The sequence below is a fragment of the Neodiprion lecontei genome, chromosome 4, assembly GCF_021901455.1.
Source record: "Neodiprion lecontei isolate iyNeoLeco1 chromosome 4, iyNeoLeco1.1, whole genome shotgun sequence".
Classification (NCBI taxonomy): Eukaryota; Metazoa; Arthropoda; class Insecta; order Hymenoptera; family Diprionidae; genus Neodiprion; species Neodiprion lecontei.
Genome location: NC_060263.1, coordinates 7,509,466 through 7,527,809, shown reverse-complemented (window position 1 = coordinate 7,527,809; position 18,344 = coordinate 7,509,466). Strand labels below are relative to the sequence as shown.

The 18,344-nt window shown below is 40.2% G+C and overlaps 4 protein-coding genes across 4 annotated transcripts in view; 1 reads left to right on the top strand and 3 right to left on the bottom strand.

Annotated features, from left to right (window-relative positions):
* The window catches only part of LOC107225363 (disintegrin and metalloproteinase domain-containing protein 10), a 347,658-nt gene that overhangs the window by 82,797 nt on the left and 246,517 nt on the right, over positions 1-18,344 (top strand). The window lies entirely within an intron of this gene.
* On the bottom strand, positions 1,727-2,950 carry LOC107224479 (trypsin-3). The gene is made up of 2 exons (XM_015664545.2): positions 2,834-2,950; positions 1,727-2,581 (listed from the first exon to the last, which is right to left on the bottom strand). The coding sequence occupies exons 1-2, from the start codon at positions 2,874-2,876 to the stop codon at positions 1,845-1,847; spliced, it is 780 nt and encodes a 259-aa protein (XP_015520031.1). The 5' UTR covers positions 2,877-2,950; the 3' UTR covers positions 1,727-1,844.
* Positions 6,684-7,919, bottom strand: LOC107224477 (trypsin delta). Its single transcript, XM_015664543.2, has 2 exons — positions 7,795-7,919; positions 6,684-7,530 (listed from the first exon to the last, which is right to left on the bottom strand). Exons 1-2 carry the CDS (start codon positions 7,835-7,837, stop codon positions 6,794-6,796), a joined length of 780 nt encoding a protein of 259 aa, XP_015520029.1. The 5' UTR covers positions 7,838-7,919; the 3' UTR covers positions 6,684-6,793.
* On the bottom strand, positions 13,316-14,575 carry LOC107224478 (trypsin delta-like). Its single transcript, XM_015664544.2, has 2 exons — positions 14,436-14,575; positions 13,316-14,170 (listed from the first exon to the last, which is right to left on the bottom strand). Exons 1-2 carry the CDS (start codon positions 14,476-14,478, stop codon positions 13,434-13,436), a joined length of 780 nt encoding a protein of 259 aa, XP_015520030.2. The 5' UTR covers positions 14,479-14,575; the 3' UTR covers positions 13,316-13,433.

Here is an 18,344-nt window from a genome sequence, read left to right as displayed (position 1 = left end):
TTATTGGTCAACTCTGTCGTGAAATCAGGCAAATATTCCTTTCTTCCGATTGGAGTCACTCGTGTATCTTTAATTGCAAAAAAAATTCGGAAGAAATTTTAATAATATTGACGATGACACCAGTCATAGCAACAGTGGTACTAATAAGGCATGAAAATAATCTATCTTTTATTTGCAATAAGAATCACTGTCTAAACTTCAACAGCTTATGGCAGCTTATTGAAGTTAACCAATTAATTTCAACACTCTATTGCATCAAAGGTTAATGTCCAAGCCTTATGAACTGTGTTATGAAAAACATTTTAAATTAGTAGACACAATAACAATTATGCATGTGGGTCGCATGCCTCCCTCATAAGAAAAAAATAAGTATTAGAATGTATTGGTAACTGGTACTATTTTGAATTAACGGTACTCAGTCCTACCGTACATCAAATTCGCGATACAACATTTAAAGTAAAAATATAAACTCATTTATGTGAATTCAAATTAACGATTGTCTTACCTGTTAGAAAACAACAAGAGAAACCAATGAGTGAAAATTATTTGCAATTTATGACATTTTACGTCACTCGGACCACTTCTCTGAACGACCATCATCGATTTCGATCTTCACCAGGTCTTATTTACTACTAATGAATGTAACTCTTTGAGTTAAGCCAAACGCCACTGCGCGATTCGACTGGCTACATAGTGGAGGTAACAAACAGGCTATTTTCACGCGCGGACTCTTTTTCCGCGGTTAATATCTCAAATATTTGAAAGAAAAATTTCGATTGTCTATCGTGATTCTTGTAACTAATTTCACGCGCCCTCAAACCATTATACCCAAATTTTTACTCGATCTTAATGTGATACTAGATAAAAAGAATTTGATATTTTTTGAATATTCAATGTGACTGAGAGTATCTCCTACATCCACCCTGAACGGCAAAGTGTGATTATTTTAAGTTTTGTTACTACCAAATGAAATTATGCTGAACAGAGGTAATAATTAATGGCACATTTTTGGGGCGTTGTGCTTTGACATGAAGTGCTTTAAACTTAGACTTAGACTCAGAACATAAAGTTTCCCAGGTGAAATGAATGCAATTGAGTGAGTTTCTTGGGGGTTTCTTACCGAAAGTGGAGGCCACGAGAATGAGCGTCACTATGAGGTTGATCATTTTCCGATGAAAGCGAGGTTCGTGTTTTTTCTAGAATAAGACTGAATCCTCGCCGTTGTTGTACTGATGAGGTGTCTTCATACCGTCAAAGGATCAGATAAATCGTGACCAATTATATAAATTATAGTCATCATATCTACATAAAACCTTTAAGTAGTACAGGTAAGCTATCAAATATCCTGCTCACTTTCATCATATACCCGCCCAAGCTAAATAGGTGAGAGATTCTGCCACGAGACTGGATGTCGTGTGGAAGATTCGGAGAATCAAGGCGGCGATTACGAAACCTCGCATGTCGTTGAATAATATAGAGTGGATGGAGTAATCATTAAATTTGTTATAAAACAGTTGTTAATACGAGTAGTAAGTTCGGCAGAGAAAATTCATAGTATCTAGAAGGTAGAACTCCTATCCAAAGTTAGAAGTCAAGGCAATGAGCTTGTCATGGCTGCCTAGACATCTGTAAATGTCGTTTCAGCAGCGTTAATTGTAAGAGCATTCCACCGGATTTCTCTTTATATAAGGTTACTCTACTGAGTGTGCATAAGTACGAAGTGATGTTTAGAATACAATCTTTAATTGATTCGCATTATTTTGGTCGGTATTACAATGTCGGGAATAAAATCAAGCCTCGCAATCAGTCGGAAGATTGGCGAAGTGCAGTTGACAGTCTGCTCCTTAGACTTCAGAGTTCTCGGTGATCCAGTCGCGGTAGGAAGCGACTTCGGTGTAAACACCGGGCCATCCAGATCGAGCGCATCCGTTACCCCAGGAAACGATACCAGCAAGAACTCCATCGATCGCAAGAGGACCGCCAGAGTCACCCTGGCAAGCGTCGAAGCCTCCCTCAGGATACGCGGCACAGATCTGACCGTCTGGAAGTCCTCCCCAGACGCTGTAGGCACTGCTGCAGTCAGACTTAGAGATGATTGGGACAGTGACGATCTGGAGGGTGGTGGAAGTACTGCCTCCCTCAGTGAGGGTACCCCATCCGGTGATGATGGCCTCAGCACCGACAACGACATCCTGGTCCTGTTCGTACAAAGTAATGGCGGCGCGAGTCGAGTCTAAGGTGAGGGCTGATGACAGTTTCATCAGAGCAATGTCGTTAATCGGGATTCCATAGGAGTTTGATGCGTAGTCGGCATGGTTGATGATCGAGGAAACGGAGGTCACGCTACCGCCGCTGGTGGAGTAGGTAGATCCAGCACGGATGGTGAACCAAGAAGCGGAGTAGACCATGCAGTGAGCAGCGGTCAAGATCCAGGTGTCGGAGATGATGGAACCACCGCAGATGTGGGAACCGAGGACTTGGAGAGATACCTGATAGGGTACTTCTTCGATGCTAACATCCTCACCACCAACGATACGGCCGGTGGGGCTCAACGAGTTAAGGAGGGACCTGGGGGCCGCAGCTAGAACACAGATTCGTTGGCTTTCGTGAAACGGTGGACAATCGTTGATTTGTGGAATTCTCATTTAGTAATATATTTTTTAGAATCGAATATCTTATACACATTCGAAAAAATTAATGATCAGAGGTATGTGAAATTTCCAAGAACTTGCGTTTGTGAAGTTACCTTCAGGTAAAGCAGAGCAAAGGCTATTTGGTTCGTAAAAAATGGTAATTATGATTTAAAATTATTCTCCACAAGATGTTTACTTACCAGCGGCAGCCACGAGGGCAAACAGGATCGCAACTTTCATCATCCTCCGAACTGTGCTGAATGCTTTGGTTTCTGAAGTCTAGACGAGAGTAGGTTCTTAGCTGCCTGTTGACTCTTTTTATGATATTGTGGCTATGAATTTATCACGATTATCTAAGTACATATCCGGTGATTGAGCCTGATTAAATATCTTTTTTAATTAATCTCGACTAGTTAATTAGAATACAGGATATTTTGCTGATTATTATTTCCGTATCGGTGCAAAGATTGGATAGACTCAGATTCCAATTCCATTCTAATCTTTGCTGTCACGATTTTCGGTATTCATTTCGGTCTGGATCTCAACAAGATCTAATTGATTTCCATACGTCCACAATAACCCACTTGTTCTCTAGGTCTGTATTGTCGGACGCGATCAGACGAAAAATTCAGTAACGACTAGGTTCTCACGACTTGGCGTTGCGATTTTACTATCACAAGAATGCAATTGTACATCGACTATATGCATATCCAGAACGTGCATATCTATTTTTCCGAGTACCATTTCACACATATTTCACATTCCCTAACTTTTATAATATGATTCTATTTCAATTTTGCTTATTATAGAAAGTTACTTCGTGGCATTCGTACACAAATAATTTTTGTAAAAGGAAAATGCATTCAATGTGGATAAATCAAGTACGTAATGCGTATCAAAAGGTGAGTAAAATAATACGTTGTGTCACAAGATACGGATCATGCCGAAAGTCACAGTTGTTTAGATATCATCCATCGGCACGTTTTACATACGATTTTTTTAACAACACCTGTGTAGAAAGTTTGATTTGAAAAGCACTGATGGTGCCACTGTCAGTGTTTTAAATCAATGTTAAGTAATTTATACCCAATGAAACAGTGCGTGTAATTGACTTATTCGAAAGTGCATGTGCATCAAAGAAAGCCATGATGTCGAAAATAGAGGATTTCAGGTGTGTGCTCGAGCTTAAGTTTTTGCCACATTAGTTACCAAGTTCAATAGAATTACTTTCACAGTTTCACCGTCAAACGAGAATCTGATAATCGACATTTTACAGTAGAAAGAGATGTTCGGTAGATTGAGATTCTGACTACATTCTAAGCCATCATATATTGGAAACGAATGATGATATAAAACTTAATTTGTGTTCTGCTATGATGTCGATTAGCAATTTTGAAACAGTGAAATTGTTAGTGTGATCTGCCGTCTTGTTTTTATCGTCTTTGTTTTTTATACCGGATGTTCAATGGCCAAAGAGTGAATACCGTGCATTTCCTGAGATGAGTACTGAATGCCGTTAACAAAGTAACTAAGGTAAATCTCTTCAATGAGTCGGAAGTCTTTAGGGTTTTAACTTATTTTATAAATATTCTAAATAATATCCTAACTGATATCCATCGTGGCATTAGTTTATTCTTCACTTGAATCATGTGCCATGTACGATAATTATACAGCTTTGTCAACGAATTCGATTCTTTCGAGCATAGATTAAATGTTACAATAAATATGGTGGGACAATTTCATTGTGAACCATCCAACCTGGAACTTCGGAAGCGGTTGCCGTATTGTTATGAAAATTGATCACATAGCCCCAACTGACGTATTCATGATTCGGCCGAGGAGAATGTTTCGACACTTATTAGATCATACAAGCAGTGTTATTTTGTTAAATGATTTTACATACTAATTTTAGAAATATTTGGATATGAGGTTTTGCAGTCGCTAGCGCGAATACGTTGGTACCTAAAAACTTGGTCATTTTCGTTTTGAGTTTAGTGTCTGTTTAGATTAGATGCCCGTAACTAGCCGGATAATCGTTGAGATCTCTCTCCTATACTATTCGAACGCCAAGTGTATCGCGAACCCGGAAGCACATATTTGATTGAACACGATCAGTTTCACCATCGTTTGCTTGCCGTAATGTTCTACAAACATGCCAAATACGTGATGGCTTGAATGACGCGGCCCAGCTTGTCCTCCAAGTAATGAACAGCTAGCGCTCAATAAACTTATCATTTACGTAAATGTAACTCCGGCTTACGATCAACTCACTATGATATAGTTCACAGCTTTTCATTTCTTATTGGAACAGAAGAACCCAGCTGGGAATTCATTGGGAGCTCTAAGGAATCGAAGCAGTAACAAGTTCCTAGTTCATACGTTCTCTCGTTTATTCCGGAACACTCACAATCAGATGTGAAATTTATCCCTGTCTATATTGACCACTTTTTCCCATAACGAGCTTGCTCAAATGGATCGAAAGGAAATGAATGTATCTGTACTAAACTTTTTTCATGGTATCCAATCGAGAAGTATTATGTGATGTCGAAGACTTGATCAGTGATCCTTTTATTACTATCTAGTCATTTTTGATCGGAGAAACATCCATGATGACGCTACTTATACTACGGCTCTTTCATAAGGGTTACTATGAGCTTGACTATCATGTGACGCCGGGTCTTTTTCCTGATACAACTGCACCATCCACGTTCTACTGTTAAGGTGTCTTACAATTAATTGCCTTAGAGTGTGATTTTGTAACGGATTTATTTTCTTTTTTTTTTTTTTTTCTACAACTGAATTGTCATGAATACACTAAAAGAAATAGTGCAAGGATTATAAATACAATTAATCCATAGGTTGAAATTTAATGGTAATCAGTAATGATTTTATTCACTTGATCTTCGATTTTATTCAATTTTTTCTTTTTGTATATGCACGCATAATTTATTAGACATTCATACACTATTTATACTTACAAATGAAAAATAAAACAAAATGATTCGAGTCCTTATTCCCTTGACATTATTAAGCGATCCTGGGGTATAGTAGATGTAATTTATAAATATATAGATAAAATATTTGGAGATTGTGTTGAGAAGCGAAGAAGAAAAGCGTTATCAAATGAAGCTACGTTTACATATAAATTATTCTAATATATGCAAAAAGAATAGGAAATAAGATATGACGGATTCTAAGTTGTAAGAGAATTCATTGTCTGGTTCTTCAATGACTAACTATCGACTCTACAATTCACAAGCAACGTTAGGTATGTAATGACTGAGCTTGTTACGATTCGCAGTGATCATTGTACCTCACGGTTGTAGATTGAGAATGAAACTCGGCGTCGATGAGATGTTTCTCCCATTCCTGAATAACCACCAGCAGTACATGTTGACATCAGTGGCCAATTCAATTTATCCCCTAAGATAGATATCTATATTAGGTATATACTTGATGTTCGTGGATTGCAAAATAACAGATGTTGCATAGATCGTTTATACTAATAACGTTTTTTTTCCCGCAAGGCTTGAAGACGATTAAATTTTATTCTTGTGAACTGAAGGCGTTGAAATATAGTTTGATTGCATAAATTATACGTGATCGTAAATAATTGATTATCGTTATTGAATCAGAATAAATTCTTTAACTAGAATGAGTATTGTGATAGATATTCTGCTAAGTTCAATTGCATTTTGCCGAGTTCAAAAGCTTGATAGGCAAGAAATTCCTTTAGGAAATCAGATGACCAGAGAAAGATTAGCAAAATGAAGTTGTCGAATATGAAATTTCGTATTATTGAAAAGTGTAGGGCATGCTGGATAATTATTCAATTTGGAATTTAATAATTGCCATTAAGAATAGTGAGTTTGACGAAGGGAATTCTCGATATCTAAAAGTATAACTGGTACTCAAAGTCAGAGACAGGGAGTCTATTAAAACTTTCTGGATATAGGTGAACATCGCTTCACCGGCATTTAGTTTATTCAGGTGGACGTCCTTTTATGAAGTTGCACTAACTGTGTGTGGGAAGATTAATGGATTTTCGGATAAATTTTCATTTGAATTGTTTTATTTTCATCGATATTACAAGATCGGGAATTGAATGAAGCCTCACGGTTGATTGGAGGGTTGGAGAGGTCCTGTTGAGAGACGGCTTCTTAGATTCCAGAGTTGGTGGAGATCCAGCTGCGGTAGGAAGCGACCTCGGTGTATACACCGGGCCATCCAGCGCGGGCGCATCCGTTACCCCAGGAAACGACACCAGCGAGACGTCCGCTGATAGCGAGGGGACCACCAGAGTCACCCTGGCAGGCGTCCATGCCTCCCTCAGGAACAGCGGCACAGATCTGGCCGTCGGGAAGTCCTCCCCAGATGCTGTAAGCGGTGTTACAATCGGACTTGGAGACAATTGGGACGGTGACGGTCTGGAGGACGACGGGAGAGCTGCCTCCCTCAGTAAGGGCACCCCATCCGGTGATGACGGCGGGAGAACCGACAACGGCTTCCTCGTTGGCGCTGTACAAAGAAATGGCGGCACGGGTGGATCCCAGGGAGACGGCGCTGCTCAGTTGGATCAGAGCAATGTCGTTGATTGGGATTCCCCATCTGTTCGAACCGTAGCTGGCGTGGTTGATGACAGAGGCGAACGAGGTTGTGCTACCGCCGCTGTTGGAGAGGGTGGATCCAGAGCGGATGGTGAACCAGGAAGTGGGGTAGACCATGCAGTGAGCAGCGGTCAAGACCCAGGTGTCGGAGATGAGGGCACCACCACAGATGTGGGAGCCGAAGACCTGGAGAGATACCTGGTAGGGTACCTCATCGATGGAGGTAGCAACACCACCGACGATACGCCCGGTGGGACTCAACGAGTTCAGGAGAGATGTGGGCTCCGCAACTAAAACAAAGACGGTTCGGTTATCATGAAACGGTCAACACTCGCCGGTCTATGAAACTTCCACTCAGGAACGTACTACTTCAGGGTTGAATATTTCCCAGGTATTGAAAAAAATAAGTAATCAAAGACACATGAGGCTTTAAACTGGAATTCGGAAAGTTTTTCTCTCGCAAAGCAGAGCGAATATCATTTACTTGGTGGAAAGAACATAAGTGTGATTGAAAAATTTCCTCCCACGATGTGGATGAGGGTTTGATTACTCACCAGCGGCAGCCACGAGGGCAAACAGGATCGCAACTTTCATCATCTTCAGAACCGCGCTTGATGCTTTGATTTCTGAAGTCCGGATGGGAGTTGTTTTACATTTGTCTGCCGCCTCTTTTTATACCATTCTGGCTATAATTTTATCACAATTACTTGAATATACACCACGTGATTGAATCTGATTAAATATCTTACTTAATTAATCTCGTCCAGTCAATCAAACAAACGAACACTTTACTGATTCTTATCTTTACATATCTGCGCCAAGATTTGGTAAGCTCAGATTTCATCTGTGCTCCAATTATGGCAGTTATAATTAACGATTTTATATGCAGTCCAGACCCATCAATATCTAATCACTTTCCGTAAATTTAGTACTTCACAGTTTTCAGTAGACTATGATTACTTGCTGTCAGCTACCCGACGGCTACACTACTGGACACAGTAAACGGGGGATTCAGTCACTTTTTTTCATCGATGGTGCTAAAGACGAAGTCAAACCTTCCCAGTTAGCCTCTTCTATTGTTTGCAATTTTTTCATGAACTTAACGCTTTCCACCAATCGCAGTCTTGGTTTCCTGACGGGCGGTTTTGCTTTTGGCTGCCCAGTCAGGACCTACTTTGGTATCCATACATCTGTCACCCACATTTACTGTCAATTATAGCCTTGTCAATCTGATATACTCATGTATCGGAAGATTGGGTTCTTTGTGCAGCTGGTCCAGTTCGTGCTTGTACTTTATTCTCCATAATCTCTTTTCGCAAAATTATACTCTAAAACCTATCAAGTAGCCTTGGAATTGTACGTGATTGTTCAGGCTTTGTCTTTGTAAAACAGTACCGTGTGTATAAGTGTTTTGTGGAGACGTAACTTTGTTTTCCTGAAGACGTTTCTTGATTTCATGAGGGGCACTAGCGAGACAAAGGTGCGATTTGCAGTGGCGTTTAGCTTTGTAATTTCCTTTTTCCTTTCGTTGTCTGATGTAAGTTCTGACAATAATTCACTATCTCAAAGTTTCAGCATTCAAGACCAATATTTTGCTCCGTCCTGTTTCTTTATTTCTAAAATTTTACAAACTAAATTTGGTTTGATCTTCCGGATTCTGATAATGTTGAATGGTATGGTATTGTAGCCTTGCTCCAGTTCGAGCTAGAAGTTCTCCTTGATAAAGTCACCTTTGCTATTAGTTTCCATGTGTGAATTGATGATGAATGACAAAACTTTCATGTTCTTTCTTATAAATATTCAGTTGTTGTAGCGTTGACAACTATTGGACCTAACCGAGTTTGCATGTGAAATTTGCCTTTTAATCAAATCGGATTCATCATACATCAACTTGTTGCTAGTCCCAAAATAACAAGTTAGATTGCATTTTAACTATCTATACTCAGTACTAGGTTAGAGCCCGACACAAACGTGATTTTCAGTTCTTATTCGATTTTGACATCATTTCCACCCCAAAAATAATGAAAAAATGGTGTATTTTATAGATATTTGTATTCATGTGAGAGATTTTCATCAGATTTTTCGGTACGAAACTGTAGCTGTAAAAAATTTTGTTCAGGTTTCAATTACTGATTACTGATGGATTTGATAAAGCGACAAACATCTTTTTTCAACATTTGAACATCTAATCACGTTGCATATCCTGTAATTTTCTCAGATTTTTTGCAGAAGTGAGGCTGTACTGAAAATTTTTTTAAAAATGTTTTCTTGAACCTGTTTTGCCCATGCGTGATTAAATTGTGTTTTGGACACAATTTATTGATTTGACCTGTTTTCGATATAATTCAAAGTACTCTATTATTTCCTAGATGAATTACGAGTCGAGAATTGGTTTTATCACATTTCGACTGATATAACTTCTCCATTTCATAAAACATGTGAGGATGTGGTGAAGTAATGTATAATATGGTCATTCCTCATCAATATCATTATTGACGACAACTTCAACCGACTTGTGTAGTCTTAAACAGTTTACTCAATATCTCAGCGAAATATTGTTCTGGTAGCTGGTAATACTAAACTTATTATAATCCTCCATCTCGTTTTCATCGATCGATTAATGGTTAATCATTTTGCCGTCCATACGTGTCCTAAGATAGGTTGTTTTAGTTGCTAAAGAAACCTCATTAAATCTCTTTAATGAACTGCAGTCGACAGGATCCAAACATAGTCTGCTCTTCAAAACACAGTCCGGGCAGGAAATATAGGTGCAAACTGTAGCTGATGTCCATTGCAGTAGTCGTTTCTTCTTTATTTCAATCTTGCACCATGTTATTAGATACAACTGTGTCAATGTTATAGATTGATTCATGTATACAATTACATATCAATGAACATAATGAAATGGTTCGTTTTCTGTATGATCGAAAGCTCGAGACTAGCTGGATAATTGTCGACGGCTCTACTTATGCTAAGCATTGGAGTCCAGAACTTATTGTGAATAAGAAAGTGCGTGTTTTATTAAATTCGATTCGTATCACTATATGGCTTACTTGTTGCAATATTCTAAAATCTTATCAAATACTAGTGATGGCTTGCATGATGTTAGATGATGGCGTAGCTCATTATATACCAATCATGCAGCTGGCATTCTTTAAACCTATATTATAGTTATATGCTCCGGCTCACCGCATGAATTCATAATGATAAGATTGATACCTTTGCATTTGAAAGTGGCTCGTGAAAATCTTAGCAGAGGATTCATTGAAGGGTGTGAGAAGTCGGTGCAAAGTCAAATCCCTTGTTCCGTGTTTTTGAGGACCTACATCAATGCTTTTTCAGTCGCTGTTGACCACCTTTTTCAATAATGTGCTCACTCAAGTTGTTGTCGACTGTGTCGTGACCCGGGCCGTGGGATATAACGAATATATCTACGAGTCAATTACGAATCCAGGCAACCCGGAAAATGAAAAGCATGTATCCCCCAAACAGCGGGGGTAGTGGAGTAGTACGTACGCCCTGAGGGGTGACTGAACCCCAAGGCACGGTACAAGGAGTGAACGCAATGCGCACCGTGTTGTTCTGAAAGACAGAACGCAAAGATGCCCGTCACTCAAGTACTAGCATTCAAATTTCGGGGTTGCCTCGTTGGATATGAGAATAAAACTATATACGTACACTACCGAAATGTGGTAAACGCACGACAAGTCTGTCACGCGCGCAGAGGGCGCCACCAGCAATCGAAGCGATCAAACTGAAGATCGGAGCACTCAGCTCGAGTGATCATTCCGCAATTATCATGCAGCGCGACAGGTCGCTAAGCGGGACTCGGAACAACCGATACACCCAGTAACACAACTAGATGACAGAAAAATAAATGTGTCTGTGCTAAATAATAGTCACGCATGAAAGCGCGATGTTTATCTTCGGTTCTATTTGAAAAATATTCAACTTTATAACTACTGTTGAATTAACTCTACCGAAAAGCGATCAGAATGGATTACGACTGCTTCAACCCACTTGACGGTTAGATAAGGTCCAGGACAGGTGAACCCGCAATACGCTACTCGATACAGCTAACTATACCCATATGGAATCGATACCCTTGATGGAAAAAGGCAACCAAGTTTTCTCACAATACTTTAACTCATAAGAAAAAGTCCACAATCGTTAGTACAAAAACGTACGCTTTTTATGACAGTCATAGTATCCAGATGTGGGAATTACTTGCTCTGGACAGCGGAGATACGAAAGGTCCGCAAAAATATTTGTATAATTGTTTGAGCTGGATGTACTTGGAATAGCATCGTACAGGCGTCCGAAGTAAGATTCTAGCTTGCCTACTACTGCCAGTTGTACCGGTAATATATTTAATTAATTCGATTCTCTAATTTCTCGAATGTTCACTATTGAATAATTCTATTCTCATATCGCCATTGGTACTAGTGGTTATAGCAATAAATGTACTGTAAACGACAGTTTTGAATAAACACTTGTTAATTTTTTTTTATTTATTGTGATTTATTCTTCACGGTGGAACGTAATATACACTTGGAACACCACCTATTCTGAGGTACGAACGATTCATAGCAGCGTGACTTATACTCCGGCATTAGCGACAACCCAGCTGCGGTAAGCGACAAGCTCAGCGTAGACAACGGAAAATCTAGCACGAGTGCATCCGTTACCTCACGACACAATACCGGCGAGATGTCCATATATGGCGAGAGGACCGCCAGAGTCACCCTGGCAGGTGTCTTTGCTTTCTTTAAGCACTTTTAGTTGGGAAGTCCGCCCAATGCTACATAGGCAGTACTGTAGTCAGGCTTGGAAATGATGAATAGCGACTATCTGGAAAATGGTAGTGGAACTGCCACCTTCTGTTAGAGTACCACATCCGGTGATCACGACGTTGCTGCCCACTTCGGCCTCTTCTCCAGATGAATAAAGAACAATGACTGCACCAACCGAGTCCTGGACAAACGCGGATCCTGACCTGACGAGGGCGATGTTGTTCACGGGAACCCCGAATGAGTTTGTTCCGTAGCTCTCATGGATTTTTATGGCGGTGACAAGGCTGACGGTACCACGCTGATTCGAAAGCGTGGGTCCAGCTCACATCGCGTACCACCCAATCAAGTACACCATGCAGTGAGCAGCGGTGAGGACCCAGCTTACCGATATTATGCTTCCGCCGTAGATGTCAGATCCGTAAACTAGTAGCGAGACCTAATGGGGTACCTCGTCGATCGAGGTTGCCACTCCGCCAACGATGCAGCCCGTGGGACTCAGCTCGTTGTGGTAGAGCCGAGGGCCTTGAGCTGGAATCGTAATGTTCTTTATCAATAAAATGGGAAATTCTCTGGGCATTGGACTCTGAGATTAAATGCCTCATATTTGGACTCTGAACTAGTGTTTTCTATGTGAAATAAACGTAGATTGCTACTAAGTTACTTACCGAAAGTGTTGGTCACGAGAATGAGAATCACTACGAGCTTGATCCTTTTCAGACGCAAGTCTTTTGTTCTTTCGAGGATAAGACTCGACTGACTTTTTTTGGTCTGCGAAGGCGCTTTATTACCAGATGAATTGTGGTGAATTGAATAAATTATATGCGAGTTAATGTAATCAATTATCCTTATTAAATCTATCTCAATTATTTCAGTAGTGCAGGTGTTCTAATAGATATTCTGCTCACTTTGATTAAGTACCCGGAGAAGCTAGAGAGATGTGAAACTCTCTTACAAGTCTCGATGTCGGGTGAGAGATTTGAAGAATTACAGTTTTAAAGGCCCAGTATTAAGAATTCTTTTGTTTCGGTAAGGAATTTAGAGAAATAGAATAATTTTAATTTGCAAAGAAACGGTCACCATTTATACCAACAGAGAACGCAAGTTTGGTGGAGGAAATCCTCTGTATCTTAAGACTGTTGTTATCTAAAGCCTGTAAAGGCAATGAGACTTTCTCGGTTGCCTGGACATCTGTGACCGTTGTTTGAGTTCCATGAAGTCCATCCCGTCGAATTTCCTTTCAGCAGGATACTACAATAGGTGTGTAGAAGGACTAATGAATTTTTATGGAAATTTTTTTTTAACTGTTATGCTTTATTTCGGTCAATATTACAATATCATGAATGAAATCTAGCCTCGCGATTGGTTGGAAGGTCGGCGGAGTGCAGTTCAGAGACTGCTTCTTAGATTCCAGAGTTGGTGGAGATCCAGCTGCGGTAGGAAGCGACCTCGGTGTATACACCGGGCCATCCAGCGCGGGCGCATCCGTTACCCCAGGAAACGACACCAGCGAGACGTCCGCTGATGGCGAGGGGACCACCAGAGTCACCCTGGCAGGCGTCTTTGCCTCCCTCAGGAACAGCGGCACAGATCTGGCCGTCGGGAAGTCCTCCCCAGATTCTGTAAGCGGTGTTACAGTCGGACTTGGAGACAATTGGGACGGTGACGGTCTGGAGGACGACGGGAGAGCTGCCTCCCTCAGTAAGGGCACCCCATCCGGTGATGACGGCGGCAGAACCGACAACGGCTTCCTCGTTGGCACTGTACAAAGAAATGGCGGCACGGGTGGATCCCAGCGAGACGGCGCTGCTGAGTCGGATGAGAGCAATGTCGTTGATTGGGATTCCCCATCTGTTCGAACCGTAGCTGGCGTGGTTGATGACAGAGGCGAACGAGGTTGTGCTACCGCCGCTGTTGGAGAGGGTGGATCCAGAGCGGATGGTGAACCAGGCAGTGGGGTAGACCATGCAGTGAGCAGCGGTCAAGACCCAGGTGTCGGAGATGAGGGCACCACCACAGATGTGGGAGCCGAAGACCTGGAGAGATACCTGGTAGGGTACCTCATCGATGGAGGTAGCAACACCACCGACGATACGCCCGGTGGGGCTCAACGAGTTCAGGAGGGATGTGGGCTCCGCAACTAAAACAAAGATGTTCAGGTTTTTTTGAAACGGTAAACAAAGACTGCTTCTTAGTGAATTTACTCAGCAATGTGTTTTTTCCATGGTTGACATTTCAAAAAAGTCGACAAGAACGAGTAATGCAAGTTGCCGGAGAATGCAAACTCGCACTTGTCAAATTTTCGTTTCGTAAAGCAGATGGAATATCACTCACTTCGTGAGCAATGTATAATTCCGACTGAAAATTGTTCTCCGCAAAATGTAGATAAAGGTTTTGTTACTTACCAGCGGCAGCCACGAGGGCGAATAAGATCGCAATTTTCATCATCTTCAAAACCACACTTGATGCTCTGTCTTATGGAGCCCAGATGGGAGTTGGTTTGCAGCCGTCAGTTGGCGTCTTTTATACTATGCGAGCTCTGAATTTATCTCGTTTAACTAACTACAAGGCGTGTGATTGAATGCGATTTATCACCCTTATCAGTCTAAATTGGCATGTTATGAAAGAGAAAAACTATACAACCGATCTTCATCTTCGCGAAAACTGACAGGGCCCAGATTTCAACGACGATTCAATCATCACAATCAAAGTCTCTCAGCTTTAATTCAACTCAAATAGATTCTAACATTCTTAATTCAAGTGGAATGGATAGAGCATTTTGGAGTTTCAGCTTTAGCTTCAGCAAATTGCAAAATCATAAAAAACCAATCACACATGTGAAACTGCATGCAATTTAAGTCACACGTTCTGCATCCGTGGGTATTCGATCATTGGTTATTGTACCGAGGTCAAGTTTCATGGGCTTAACAGGACAGCAACCACCAGGACTATTGGACGTTGCCTGGTTAGTTGGGAAACTGCGGTTTTAGTTGGTAAAAGCAATTTGTACTGCCGTGCATTTCTCAAATTAAATTCGGTTCGCCAAGTTTTCGGTACTTCATATCAGAATTAGCCGCTTGCATGCACACAAAGATAGCCTTCGATATATCATTAGCAGCACCGATGTTATCACCCTGATACTAAAATCGTAAACTACGATCTCTTCTCCGTCCATCAACGTCAAAAGATAATATTTGAAATCTTAACTGATGTTCCAAAAGATTCGAAGATTGAAATACCATCCAATTATTTACTTTACGCTTATTTCGCATATGTGTATATCGCTAATCCAGACATCACAGAATTTTTATCATGTATAAACAACCTTGTTGTCAGCGTTAGTTGACGTACAGCAAAGTGCTACGCACTTGATCGGCAACATTGTTTAGTATATTCTCACCACGGACAGACAGAAGTGAACATTTTTTTCTGATTAACTTCGTTCACTTTGTGAATATACAGCCAGTAGGACTGTTGGTAAACGTTTTGAAGTTTATTTCAATCCCAAAATCTGAGAAGGTAATTCGCGCTTGCGAATGTGAGTGAGTCTACAGGGAAAAAAATCTAAACCGTCCAAAAAGAGATCTAATTGTTATAATTTGAATTCAACCATAGTGTACCTGAATCTCCTGTATACACTCCGATCACAATTAATTTAGAGTCGAGCAGATGATCCTTTGAATAATTCTCAATCTTCTCATTCAGCTCAATGTCATTTATAAGTAATTATATTGTGCTCAATTAAGTTCAAATGAATTGGAATTAAAAAAAAGCCAGTAAAAGCTCGATACCCTAAGACTGATATTAAAATTGTTTGTTTATTAAAGAGATCGAGGTGGATCAAAGATTCGTCGATTAAAATGAATATGTATTATCATCAAATTGACGTGCGTCATGGTTAAACCGGATGGTACTTGGGAAGTTTTTGTTTTTTTTTCAACACAGCAGCGAAAAAGGTGTCGCAGATTTTGCTGAAAAATTCGTCGTTGTATAATTTCACTGCAAAAGCCATTTTGAAGCTCTGTTCTCCTGACGAGACGAGAGAATAATCCTGATTAGCCGTATATAATAAGCGTTGCGCGTCCGCAGAGAATTCGCGATAGTTAAAATTAGCGGAGATTATCTTCCCCGCTATTTTCTGTACCACGAAATAACAATAGAATTGAAATTAGCACGCAGACTCGGTTCTGCATCTGTCGCGTGCGTCGCGAGACTTGAGTAAAACTTATTCAGCATCAAACCCAATCTGACTAACGTCGCTTTCCACATTATACTTGTATTTTTCTTAATTCATCTCTCAGCTTTCATTATCTTCTCAACGTGTTTATTACGCCCAAAGACTACACACGGAAGTTTTTTCAAGCATAATTGATAACTTCGCAATCACCTTGGTACATGCATATTCCCTCACCCTTCCAGTAGCATAATCCTGAGAATTTTCTCGGTAATTGATAAACTGTTAACAAAGAAGTTCGCAAAGGAATATAAACCATTATGGTTCACCGTGCATCAGTGCCTGCAGTGTATGAAGAAACCGAGAAAGAGAAAGAGAAAGGGAAAGAAAGGAGGGCAGCAAGTGTTTTGTTGTTTCATTGTTTCAGTTGGTAATAATGCAGGAAAAGAACAAAATCAAAAAAAAAAGAAGAGCACAAAAAAAAGAAAGCCTCATCGTTGAAAATCTAGTTTAATTATGCAATCTTTACAACATCTTAATACAGGGATTCTGTGCCTGAATAATACATTTCGGATGTTACGCCTCTACCTCCGTACAGCGAACTAAATACTCAGAGATAAAAGCTCGCTCTGGAACGGAGCGATTGCTTTTTACTATGTATGTACATTATACAAGCTTCTGTATGACCTCGAATGCCAGTATGCAGATACCTTCTATACGTGCAGAGCGAAATACTCACATGGTCGAAAGGTGTTTTGCGGAATCCTTAACCATCCTGAAAAAACTTGTTTCCTTCCTTTTATTTCCCTACGTTCGAATTAATTCTATATAAAAGGCACTGATTCATATTGTTTAATTGAAATTGGTTTTCCCTTTGCGATTCAACGGGTGAATAGCGAAAAATAATTACAATGTATAATTGCATCTCACGTGACATGCGGACGGACGAATTCGGCCTTGTTAGATTGATTGACGTTCAACGATTTTCAACTCTTTCGTTAAAATGTATGTTTCCTCTACCCCTTACACCCGCATCACAATCCAAACTCGGCCAATTAATTCCGTATCATTGACAAGATAAAAACGTAAGTGAAATGAAGAAAACGGGTGCCTAACGTTTACATCTTCATTCAAATTGTCTATAAGACATTTCAGACGAACGCTTGAAGAATCTCGATGAATTTCGGATCCGACGCTGGGATTTTTTTTTTTTTTCACCCTCTATCAAAGGGATGAAAGAAAGAACGAAAGAAACGAAAAGGGTTTCAAATCGATCGAACAAAGGAAGCATTTGTCACGTTGAACTTTTCGACTCACGACTATTTCGTTTCTCCATATACAGGCGTGTATCTGTACATTCTCGTATACATACACGTATATATATATATGTATTATTCGCGAGAAATTGTCGGCAAGTCTGGAGCATGAAGTCACCGCGTGGTCAAGGGATCGAGTGACCCGAGACCTTCGGTCAGGTGGGACGAATAGATACCCGCAAAAGTTTTACGATCTCATTCGAAAACAAATGGCCTGTGGTCGAATTGAGGCAGTTGGGCCGATGGTCGTCCCTCGAAATAAACCGTTCCACGTTGTTACATGTGATATGCATTTATACAATCGCGGAGGAAACGGCCAGAAATTTTTACCCTCGCGCGGTCAATTTTTACTTCTATTAACGACGATTGATTTCTCCGCATATTTAATTGCCATTAAAGCTAAAAATAATCGACGCATCGATTAATCGTGTCCAAAAACAAAGTAATAGAACATGACTCGATAAAAATCTATCGACTAATCGATTATTTCGTATTTTTTCTGGAACACTACTTATGAAACCAAAATCTTGTGAATTTCAGTATGTAGAGTAAATAGCGGAAAAGTTTGCTGACGATTTGTAGTTTCGTTGAATGTATTTTTCAATTTCATGTGAGAATTTTCATTTATTTTTCACCAATTATATCAAATAGGTACTTAATAAGTGAGACTTATCACATGAATTGATTTTGTATTGCGTCGAAAAAATAATCGATTCAATCAAAAATTGATTATTTTTGGTTTTTCTTAATATCGTAGGGATAAAATATTAGCTTATAAATATCTATATAATAGGTCGATCTAGACATTATCTGTAAACAATCAG

Coding starts and splice junctions, on each gene's coding strand:
- LOC107224478 (XM_015664544.2), bottom strand. CDS start 14,478: ATGATGAAAATTGCGATCTTATTCGCCCTCGTGGCTGCCGCTG. Junction 14,171..14,435: donor CGCCCTCGTGGCTGCCGCTG/GTAAGTAACAAA, acceptor TCTTTGTTTTAG/TTGCGGAGCCCACATCCCTC.
- LOC107224479 (XM_015664545.2), bottom strand. CDS start 2,876: ATGATGAAAGTTGCGATCCTGTTTGCCCTCGTGGCTGCCGCTG. Junction 2,582..2,833: donor TGCCCTCGTGGCTGCCGCTG/GTAAGTAAACAT, acceptor TCTGTGTTCTAG/CTGCGGCCCCCAGGTCCCTC.
- LOC107224477 (XM_015664543.2), bottom strand. CDS start 7,837: ATGATGAAAGTTGCGATCCTGTTTGCCCTCGTGGCTGCCGCTG. Junction 7,531..7,794: donor TGCCCTCGTGGCTGCCGCTG/GTGAGTAATCAA, acceptor TCTTTGTTTTAG/TTGCGGAGCCCACATCTCTC.